This window comes from Pundamilia nyererei, unplaced genomic scaffold (genome assembly GCF_000239375.1).
Source record: "Pundamilia nyererei isolate P.nyererei 1_Seehausen unplaced genomic scaffold, PunNye1.0 scaffold00002, whole genome shotgun sequence".
Taxonomy (NCBI): Eukaryota; Metazoa; Chordata; class Actinopteri; order Cichliformes; family Cichlidae; genus Pundamilia; species Pundamilia nyererei.
In genome coordinates this window covers 5,559,218-5,570,823 of record NW_005187403.1, presented here as the reverse complement: position 1 = coordinate 5,570,823, position 11,606 = coordinate 5,559,218, and the positions used below count along the sequence as shown (strand labels likewise).

The window sequence follows — 11,606 nt, the reverse complement described above, 5'->3', positions numbered from 1 at the left end:
TTCAGTAATAGTAATAAATCACACAGCAATAGTACATTCACGTTGTTGTAAAAAGCATGATAATATATTAAGTAATCCAAAGTATTCAGAATACGTTACTGTCATTGAGTAACATAAAGGAATACTTTACAGAATACATTTTGGGGCATGTATTCTGTATTCTGTAATGGAATACATTTTAAAAGTAACCTTCCCAACACTGACAATAAAGCAATACAATGCATTCCCAATGGGGCCTCAACCTACAGCTTCTTTTATTATCATTTACTTCATTCTTTTTCTTTCATTAATCAGACAAAACGCAAAATAATGAATTAACAATTGGAGAAATGTTTTGCAAAAAAAAACCACGGAACTGAGGGATTGAACCAGTGTTATCAGTGTGTTGTGTTACAGACTTTGTTTGTAGCAGCCTGTTGCAAGAACATAAAATGTGATGTAATACACGGTGGAGGCTGTGTCATGGTTTGTGGCTGCGGTGAAATCAGAGGTGTTGAAGATCTTGTCAATAATGATGGAATTATGAATGCAAAAAAATACTTTCAGCTCGTGATTCACCATGCAAAACAATCCTGAAAAAGTTCCGAATATCAAGAACTGAGGAGTGGCTCAAGTTTTAATACATAAAAGTTGTTTCTGCTTGACTTCTATCTGTACATACCAGATATAAATGTACAATATGCAGCAATATTAAAAAATATACAACACTGCTCTGTTACACTTCTGGTAGACCAACGTGAAAGATCATCCTATTGTAGAATTGTATTCTTGCCTATTTTTAATCTCAGCTTTAGAGAAATGTATTTGGCTTGAATCTGACCCCGATGTGAGCAAACCTCTGTTATCTGTGTGTGTGTGCGTGTGTGTAAGTGCATGTGAATGTGTTTGTGAGCAGGTGTGTTTAGATTTATGGCGAGCATATGGTGCAGTTCAGTAAAACCCATAAATCATCTTCATCCCCTCCTTCACCTCCCAGGGATCTCAGGTCTTAGGTTCCATTCTCACAGAGTGTTCGCCACTACTGTTTGTACATGCACACGCTGATGCACACGCACACACACACACGCACGCACGCACACACACACACACACACACACACACACACACACACACACACACACAGGTTTTATCATATCATGTAACTGAAGGTCCTGACTTTAATATCTAGATCAAATAACACCATTAGTCTTGAATAATACAGCATAAACTGTTATTTCATTTATCTTATTTAAGTGTATCTTAAGAACCTTTTTAAAACCTCCAGGTTAGAAGTAACAATACATACTTTAACTTTTTCCCACTTATAATGCTTGATTTTTTTTTATATTCACATAAAAAGCCGGTTATATAAACAATATTTTCAATACTATTACCGTTTCCAGGAATATAAAAATGAAAATCCAGGCTTAGTTATTCATTGATTTTGATGTAAAATCAAACAATGATAAGTTGTATTTTTAATATGTTCTGTGCTTCCCGAGCAGATGTACCTTTTAAAAAACATTACAGCAGCTTATGCTTGGACAGGATGTTATAGTAGTCGCAGCCTTTGTCGTGCCTCTGCCCCAGTTAAGTCAGTGAGCATGCTCAGATAAGGATTAGCGATGCATTGGCAAGAGGCTCTGATCCAATGAGCCCGTTGCCTATTGGTCAGCTGGACAGATGGGTGTTTGGTGAGTGGGGAGGGCTGGTGGGAGAAACCAAAATCCCCAAACCCTGTCGTACATCTACCTATCCAGACGCATGACCCCTCGTGACCCATGACTTCATCGTTTATCCAAAACCAGATACTCTGGGCTGAAAAAGAGCCATACAAGCATAAACTGTCACATGCCGAACCGCACATGCAGATGACCATGTGTGCACACACACACTGATGATGCATTACTCTCCTGAATAACTTGCATTTTTTGAAAAGATTGAACTTGGCCTTGGTCTCGGAGAGATTGGATCATGTCTGGAAAATCATGTGACATATTAATAACATCCATGCGCTCTGCCACCGTCAGGTGTTCGGGCAAAATGTTAACCGCCTATGAATCCCAATGTATTCATTAGTGTGACTCTAAATCAATGTTTAACACTCCGGTAATAAATGATGAGAATGCTAAGACTGACAGGTGGCATTAAAAATTATTGTTATACTTTTTTCCCGGGCTACATTAATTGAAGTGACAAATGATCTCATTACATGCAAATGCATAAAAATGCCAGTGCGCGCCAGCAGACACTACATGCTCGTTTCAGCACGCGCGCTGAGGCGAGGTGTGTGCATGGAAGAGTGTGTCATGGGACAGTTAGTGAGTCCATTTGCGCAGACAGACAGGCACATATTAAGGGATTTAAAAATGAATCAGCTTAGACTGCCAATGCATTATGTGTGAGAGTGGTGGCACTGTTGCATGGCTGGAAATGATACAAAGACTTATTTTTTTATTTTTAACCCTTTTTCTTTATATACAGAGTCTATTACATTCCACAGCTCTGTTTCTGGGGTCGGAAAATCACATTTCAGCTCTCTAAACCCCCCATTATTTCAATACAAGTGAAGGTAGGCGCCATAGTGTGAGACTCACTTAATGTAGTTTAGTTTCGATTGCAGTAGAGTGATATTAGGATTGATAGCTATGAGTGCGATGGTTAAAATGCCTTCCTTTACATCTGATTCAGAGTTTTCAAAACCCTCATACTCAAAATCCACTGCTAGCCCGAGTTTAAAACCTACCAGATTCCTCTTCTCCATTCCTTTCCCGGTTCTGCTTTCAAACCTCTCTGTGGAGCTGGACAGCCTACTGTCCTTCCAGAAATAGATTTGTTACATTGTTGTAGAATGTAGAATGAGTTTTATGATGTACTTTTCACCAAACATCTTACAAAGAAGCTTTGATCTTGTTCTCATCATACAGGAAGTTTAAAGTATCTGACTGTTCTGGATCTGTAAGGGGAATAATCCTGCATAATTTCCTGTATTTACATGTATTACATTCTACAAACACACAATAAGCCCAGAGACAGACTGGTGACCTGTCCAGGGGTGTATCCGCCTCTTGCCCCGTGGTAGCTGGGATAGGCTCCAATCCCCACCCACCCCCCACATGACCCTGAACTGGATAAGCGGAGAAAATGAATGGATGGATGGATGGCTCAATGGAAACATACACAATATATGTCTTAATTAAATTATTATAAATAAACCAACTGCAAAATAAATATATTAACGATGCAATAAAGTGAAGTGTAGAGGAACCGCGCAGCTAGTATTACAACTCAGTTATTCTCTCTCATTAACTGCTTACTGATGATTCACTTAAGTGGAAAATAGCATGACGATCAGCCCGGACATTTCTGCGGTTTCAATGCAGTTTCGTATAATTAGATTATGTGGCAATCTGGTGCACCTCTGTGCAGCTGTGTTACATTTATAGTGATCCAGCAACTGATTTGTAGCTGTTTTGAAGGTGAGAGATAAGCGTTGCCATTATTTGTCATTGTTTTTGTCTGACGACAAAGCTGAGTGTGTGCAAACACATACGGACACATCCATGTAAGTGCAAAGAAAACGGCGTAATACACTTTGACAAACACTGTGTGATTTCATTTTACAACCGCATTAACAATAGTCACACCTTTTAGCAGTCACAGCGTTTTCCAGAAAGGACACAATTTCCAGCACAGAAAGGGTTTGTGGAACAGCTTTTTGAGTTTAGCCTGTCTCAGCAGTGTGAAATCGCACTTTCATTGCGGGTTCTCACTTCCGTTCGTGTGTGAACGTGCGCATACTTGTGTGTGAGTGTGTGTGCGCGTATATGTGCTCATTTGAAGGGAAAAAAAGGGGGGGAGCGCTAGGCTTTCTTTGGATAAACAATCTGAGGCAGCATCTCTTATGCTAATGCCATAGCCTGCACATTCCTCATTGCATTTACATTCTCCGTCCTCATGCAACTGATGCAACAGACAGCAGAGCTCCACCAGCAGAAACCCGAGTTACAGAGAGCTCAGCCCCGCTAACACACAATGTGTTACCCACCAGCGCTGCGCCTAAGCCTCTACTGATACCCACGGGAGAATCTGACACACTTCATATTACAACAAAGGTTCACCCTCCATCACCATCCTCTCTGCCAGAGCAGCGCAGAGTTCCCCTGACACCAGAGGAGTTTACGCCTTCAGAAACAATCCCCGAACACTTGCATCTGTCGCATCTAGTCCTGAAGAACTCTGCACATGGCTCAGCGGTCGATCAACATCATCGCCACCACCGACAAAAGATCACAGAGGAGCCCGATGTCCATCTGCTGACACACCATCACACGAGCTGTGTTAAAACTGGGGATAAATGCTCAGAGCTAAGGCACAGTAAGACATAGATAGCAGTAGATACAGAGTAGAATGGAGGCCCACAGAAATGAGAGTAATCTAATTTAGAATGAGATCGTTTTACAGCCAGCGTGATGGGGTTTACAGGGTGTCAAAGTCTTTTAAAATGGGCAATTTTCAGGCCTAACATGCTTTTATACACAAGCTACCATCACTTTTACGCTCACCATTATATCATATGTCTGAAGCCTTGCTCAGTTTAGGTGCTGACAGTGAAATCCACTTAATGTGGGTGAATGAGCGTGTGAGAAGCTACAGAAAGAAACAGAAAGTTGGATTAGTTCGGCCGACATCGTCTTTGCATCATTTAAAGTCACAGAGAGAACTGCAGAGCATCAGAGGATCGGAGACTGAGCCCAAATTTATGTGAACTCACTGCAGCACATTTTTCTTTAAAAAGACTGCCGGAAGCATTGTGCGTAGTGCCGAGATGAAAACGATCCCGTGTCGTTTGGGGTCATTTTCTGCTGGTTTTGGCACAGCGTCAACCTGCCGGTGAGGAAGCAAATGAAGAGCTCCATCACTGTCATGGTTTACTAAGCCCAACTGACTCTTACACATGCCCTTCTTTCAGTCAGCGCCGGAGCAAAGGGGGAACACCGAAGGCTCCGGCTGCCAGCGTCTCCTGTCAGATGGTTCGAGCTGAGCTGATTGAGATTAATGCCAAGAATGGTTCGGATCACTCCTACCCCCCCAAGGCAGCGCGGGTTACTGAGATTAAATGCGTTTATGCTCACCGCTGTGCTACATCAGCCAGTTGAAACAACTGTGATTCAGAATCCTGCTTTCCCACAAGAGAGTTCATCAGCCAGTGTGTGCGCTCTCTCTCACTCACTCACACAGCTGTGACAGATGTGAGGCCAGAGTAGGACATGAGTAGAGGTAGGCAGGGGTTACTATGATGAGATGTAATGATGGCGCAGTGCCAGTTGTGTGAAACGATCCTGGGTGCTCTGAGAACAGCTGCTGGCGTCCCGTCTCCCTGGAGGCCCTTGGGAGAGGGAGTGATGAAGAGGAGGAGCGATGTGGGTGGGAGATTGCCTGAAGGGGGATGCTCCGCAGGGGAGCGGGGGACGCTTGCAGGATGCCCCTCTCTCTGGGCAAGAACAACTGGAGACGTACATTGCTTGCATGAAAAACACCTCAAGGGGGGGAACACAGATGGAGGCATGCAGGAGAAATGTATTCTCTAGCGGTCTAGTGATCATTAGTCCCTCGATGACGCGCACGGTGTGGTCACATTATGGGATTGGCTATCTGTATTTTTAACCATCTCTGTGGTGGATTTTTTTTTTTAATTTTTAATTTATTGAACTGTGCCGCTCTGTGGTGCAGTTAACGGAAAAGGTGTAAGCTGGAGGTGGTTTGATCCACAAACTGAACTAGTTTTACATCTCTCTTCTCTAGCCCTAAGAACTTGAAGCAAAGGATTCTGGGTATGGCATAAAGCCCTCTGGGAAAGTGGAATATACAAAGGAAAATGCTCGAAAAAGGAAAAGCAGGAGCGAGTGACAATTATAAATGCAGCAAAAGTGGAATGTGTCTCTGGTATTGATTTGAGATGTTTTGTGTGACTGTGGCAACAGAGAGCACGTTAGATCTAAAAACCAAGGAAATCCACCCATAAGAAGAATTTGCTCCGATATCCATAGCGTCTCATGAATATTCATAGTTCTAGTTTAATATGATAAAAAGACAACAAGAGCAGAGGTGGATCATCCTCCTCCATTATGCGAGGGAACAAAGTGAACGAGTGCAAAAGCAGTCAGAACATTTCATGACATTCAGATAAAAGGAAGTGCATGTCATTTCTTTCACACCCAGAGTGAAAATGTAGTGATGAAGGAGTTTCTCAAGCCTCTCTGACTCTCACAGCTTTTTCCCAAGCCCAGGGCTGAGGCCCCTGATGGGCCAATCCGCTATCTGACAGAGAGAAAGGCAGAGAAGAGGAAAACAAGGTCTCGGAGGAAGAGGGGAAAGCAGGCAGACGATATCAGAAATCTTTACCCACTGCAGTATCAGCCTAATTATAAAGCTCTTATTGTTCAGGTTGTCGAGGATAGGTGCTTGTAAAATAGCTTAACAAGAATGGGCATCCTGTGAGGTAACTGTGTTTGCGGCGTGCCAGTCTCCCACAAGTCTTTCCATGAGACACAAAGCAACAACGTCCTCTGAGCATGGGCAGAAAAGGGAGGAAGAGGAGGAGGAAACAGAGAGAATATTTGAAAAGACGGGTATTTCTTTAACTAAGTGGAGTAAATTACTCGATTTCTTTGAGTGTTCGGTTTTGTGATGGAAATGTGACAGCTCATGATTCTTAACTGAAGCAGAAATATATCTAAATGTCGCTTCTCGCTGACAGGCTGTCATTAAGCTTATCCAATATGTTGGCTCCAGTACATTTATTTGGTTTTAGGCTTAAAAAGAATCACAATTTAAACCCAAATGCATTATGCAATTAAACAGATTAACTAGCGCTAGCTTAAATTTGCTCAAAGAATTCAAATACTGTAATGTACTTTCGAGTTATATAAATAAAACTGAATTTAATTGAACATGTTTGTTACATTATGTTTAGATTTAGGTTGCATTTGATTTAATATAGAAGGCTGATTCAATAAAAAGTGTTGTAGGTAGGTTTCTGACGATTATTGTGTGAAACTCTTTCAATCAGCTAAAAAATACCTGCGCACCAGCATAGATGACAGGTGCATTGGCGGAAAACTTCTGCAACATGTTAATTAAAACTCGGTAGGAAGTCACTTTATGAACAAGTTGGTAATTATTTGTACTACTTAATATTTGTATTTCGTCTTCATCGGTTTATATATTTGAATATGTGGGAAAAAACTGTGTAAATTTGTGAAAGATCTTTGCCATGGTGTTGTTGCTAATGAGTATAGGCTATTTTGGTGATATTTTCTGTGCAGGCAAGAAAAGGGTTGGATAGATGTTATATAGCTTCAGTCTAATGCTTTGGGTTTTTTTTAAATAATATTCTGATTAATGGCACATACATGTGAAATGTGCTAATCACACTTTAAGTTCTGACTGGATGATTGAAACATTTCAGGAGGGTGTGTGTGTGTGTGTGTGTGTGTGTGTGTGTGTGTGTGTGTGTGTGTGTTAGTGAAAGTATGGACATTAACTATATACCTGATAAAGGTCAACCAGCCAAAAACCTTGTGTATGGTAGTTATATTTAAATTATAGAAGAAAGTCTTTAAAATGAACATTTAGGTAGCTTTGTTGGATTTCTCAAAAGTGAAATATAGATTAGGTTTCACAGATTGATAAGATAAGACTGTGTTTTTATTAGGTCCTGTGGACTTAATCCCATTGGAAAAGTAAATGAAAACTAACTCAGGCTGATTTTACACTGGGACAGTACAAAAGATGGACATAGTTAGGAAGACGTCACTCTATTTATTTGTGTCCCGTTTTGAAGATTTTTCTTGTGGTCGATAACTTGACGTTTTGACGTTTGTTGGCTTGACTTTCCAGACCAGAAAGCTATATTTCCTTTTACATAATCTGTAACCCAACCGGTAATCCAACCAACCAAATCCAGAAGATTACTTTTAAGTTCATCAAGTGGAATTAAATGAGGGCAATCAGATGCCTTCATTTCTTCTTTTAGTTCTTTCATCTTTTAAGAGGCAACAGAGAAACAGGCTGAATCAAGATGTGACTCTTTATGTATGTTAATTTGATAATTTGGAATAGATCAAATTAATAACTACATCTTGCATTGTTGCTTTTTCTGCAAATGAATATTTTGGATTATGTCAGAAACCCACAAGTCAGAGGAACAGCTGCATGAGACTCATGGCCACAAAGCTACATCTTTGTTTGAGCATGGGGAGAAAACGGAGGAGCATTCAGGAGGAGAAACGGAAAGAAAAGGTATCCCTTGTGTATGAAGTGTAGCGACTGTAGTTAGTGGCTCAGTGTAGTTAGTGGTGTGCATGGTAAGTAGATTGCACTTTGTAACTTAAAGCAAAAAACAAAAACTGTAAACAGTAGAACTGTATTTAAATTTTTGTTTCTTATGTTAATCGTGGTTGTGATGTGTTAAGTCTCCCATGAGTCTGAAAAACATTCACCTGAGATTCGTGGCCACAAAACTACTTCCTTGTCTGAACACGGAGCAGGAAGGGAGGAGGAAGATGAGGAAGAAGAAAGAAAATCCAAAGAGACAGGTATCTAGTGGTGGAAAGTACGAAAATCTACAGCATATGTAGATTTATGTACCTTACTTTACTTGTTGTGCAGATGTGCTGTAGACTTAAATGAAACTTGGCGATCCCTAGGTCCCCTAATACATTGGAAACGACAGAGTATTTATCATAAATTCTCCTCATTATTTCAATCACAGCTGTGGCGTTTCAGACCACCACCAGTCTTAGGGACACATACATGACAACCAGAGCTGTAGTTAAAGTGTATAATAGTAGTAGTGTTCGCCATGTGTTACACATCTTCCCGTTAAGTTGATAAAAATATGTGGTGTTTCAGTCTCTCACAAGTCTGAGGAGCTCGTACAGGAAACTCACGGACACGCATCCACAACCCAATCTCAGCACGGGGAAGAGAAGCATGCAGAAAGCAAAGGTACTGCGTTTTGTGCACAGTGGTCCAGATGATGTCATAGTGTTCACAATTCGATTTGGAGATCATAAACAGAAGACTTTTAGCTTCTTTTAAGCAACTTTTACAGTTAAATACTAACATGTTATAGAGGCTTTTGAGGGACGTTTTGTGAATAAAAGCTGTGGTATAACAGTTTCCCACGCATTTGAGGAACACGACGCTCATGGCCACAAAACAACAGCCTCATCTGAGCACGGTGAAAATTCACATGAGGTGGTGCATCAAGAACGAGGAGAAGAACGGAAAGGTGACAGTTCTATATGCACTGTAGTGGCAACTCTGTAGCTAATTGTAGTAAACTTGTAGTGTCCTGACTCAAAACCGCAGAGATGCATTTTTATTTTTATATTTAAACACACATTCATGACTGTCTTGTGACAGTTTCCCACATGTTTGACGGGCACACACGTGAGACTCACGGCCACAAAACAACAACCTCACCTGAGCATGGCGACGGGCATGAAGAAAGAAAAGCTGAAGGGAAAGGTATACAAATGCACTCTTCCTGCTCATGCTAAACAAATGCACTGTAGAATTATATAGCAGTGGGCATAGGCGAGTAAGGAAATATGCAGGTGATAAATGAAAACATGATTTATTTACTACAGAAGCCAGACATGGAAATGTGTCTCACTTTTGGCTTGTTATGTCAGTGACAATTGTGGTGTTTCAGCTCCCCACAATTTTGTGGAACACGTACACGAGATTCACAGCCGCAAACCAACAACCTCATCTGAGCATGGGGTGGAAAGAAAGGAGGAGGAGAGTGAAAGTAAAGGTATTTTTAGAGCATAGTGGAGACAAAGTCTTTATAGATTTAACATGGGCTTTATTAATAAATAAAGCAGAAGAAATTAATGTTTGCCCAGTGAGATTTTTTTCTGGTTCTGACTGAAAATTGTGTCAGGAGAACACACACACGAGACTCATGGCCACAGGACAACCTCGCATGTGCATGGATGGAGACACGAGGAGAATAATGAAATACATCCTGAAACAACAGGTACTTTATCTTTTATGTTGTAGTGTCACGCGAAACACAGCACACAGAAGAAATACAACTTGTTAACAATAATGACTGTGTTGTGTCAGACCCCCACACATTGGAGGGGCATGTACATGGGGCCCACGGTCACACAACAACAACCTCATCTGAGCACAGACAGCAGGAGCATATGGAAAGAAAACCTGAAGGTAAAGGTATTGTTGAAATCTAGTAGTAGCAGGGGGTTTTTTACGATTTAATATAGCATTTTAGCTTAATTTTAGTACTAGTAGCAGTATTTGTATTTATTTATTATAGTTTTTATTATTCTGAAATCAAACCCAATAGCCCGATCAAGAATCGAAGCTGTTCTGAAGGTGACTTTTAACCACAAGTTAAAAGTCTCCTTCAGAATAAATATGGCAACTTGCTTTTTTCTTCTGTTCAAGGCAATTGTGGGTTGCCAGTTCCCGTTAGTATGTTGAGCTCCAATGTGGGACTCATGGTCATAAAACATCACATGGACATGGGGAGGAGGAGCATGTGGGAAGCAAAGCTGAAAGTCTCTCAGTTTAATACACAGTAGTAACAAGTTTCTTTTTAAAACTCAAAAACCTCCTAAAAATTGGGGCCTGGAAGGACTGTATTAAGAAAAATAATTTGAATTTAATGTCTCAGCAGTTAGATTGTGTATTGGTTCATTTAAGATATAGTGCTAAATTTTAAATATAACAGCATGAAAAAAATACAAAACAAACTAAATTGGCATTTTAGTTTCCCACCATAATGAGGAACACTTGCATGGGACTCGTGGCCACCAAACCGTATTTGAGCACAGGCATCAGGACAGGAGGTGTATCCACTTTACAGTATATTTAGTGGGAACATGCAGGAAGCAATACTGAAAGGACTGGCATTTGGAACTGGGAGGATCATATTCAGAACAATAATTTCAATTTGATGTTTCAGCAGCTGGATTCACAGCAATTAGGTTAAGATAGCTATTCTCCTGAATTTAATATGAATTTATTATACATATTATATACATTATACCAACGTATATTCAGATATAATATATTATCTGAATATTAGAAAAAAAACAACAGAAATGTTTCCTGATTATATAAATGTATTTTGTCAGGCCAACACAAGTCTGAGGAACACATACATGAGGCCCAGAGCCACAATATACCATCTGAGCACAGAACAGCTGAAATTACAGGTACCATATGAATAATCTTCTGCATTATATTTTTGCTAAACAATGGCTAGACTGTTCCCCCGACTTGAAATTCCCAGCTACTATTAATTATTGTGGTGTTTAAGCCTCCCACAACCCTGATGGACATGTGCATGGTGGATATGCAGAAGAAGCTCATGGCCATAGAGCATCTGAACATGGACATCACAAGCCTGAGGGACATGTGCATGGTGGACATGCAGAAGAAGCACATGGCCAAAGATCTGCATCTGAACATGGACATCACAAGCCTGGGGGACATGTAGAAGAAGCTCATGGCCATAGATCATCTGAACATGGACATCACAAGCCTGAGGGACATGTGCATGGTGGACATGTAGAAGAAGCTCA

General features: G+C 40.7%; 1 protein-coding gene across 5 annotated transcripts in view; it reads left to right on the top strand.

Annotated features, from left to right (window-relative positions):
• The window catches only part of ntng2b (netrin g2b), a 77,025-nt gene that overhangs the window by 46,423 nt on the left and 18,996 nt on the right, over positions 1 to 11,606 (top strand). For 3 of the 5 annotated variants that reach the window (XM_005720244.1, XM_005720243.2, XM_005720245.2), the window contains exons 7-16: positions 8,170 to 8,283; positions 8,457 to 8,579; positions 8,896 to 8,991; positions 9,164 to 9,277; positions 9,412 to 9,516; positions 9,704 to 9,808; positions 9,938 to 10,033; positions 10,123 to 10,224; positions 11,157 to 11,237; positions 11,342 to 11,413. In XM_005720244.1, the coding sequence (XP_005720301.1) occupies positions 8,170 to 8,283; positions 8,457 to 8,579; positions 8,896 to 8,991; positions 9,164 to 9,277; positions 9,412 to 9,516; positions 9,704 to 9,808; positions 9,938 to 10,033; positions 10,123 to 10,224; positions 11,157 to 11,237; positions 11,342 to 11,413 (1,008 nt within the window). The remainder of the gene's footprint in view (positions 1 to 8,169; positions 8,284 to 8,456; positions 8,580 to 8,895; positions 8,992 to 9,163; positions 9,278 to 9,411; positions 9,517 to 9,703; positions 9,809 to 9,937; positions 10,034 to 10,122; positions 10,225 to 11,156; positions 11,238 to 11,341; positions 11,414 to 11,606) is intronic. The other 2 variants (XM_005720246.2, XM_005720247.2) reach the window with 2 other exon arrangements.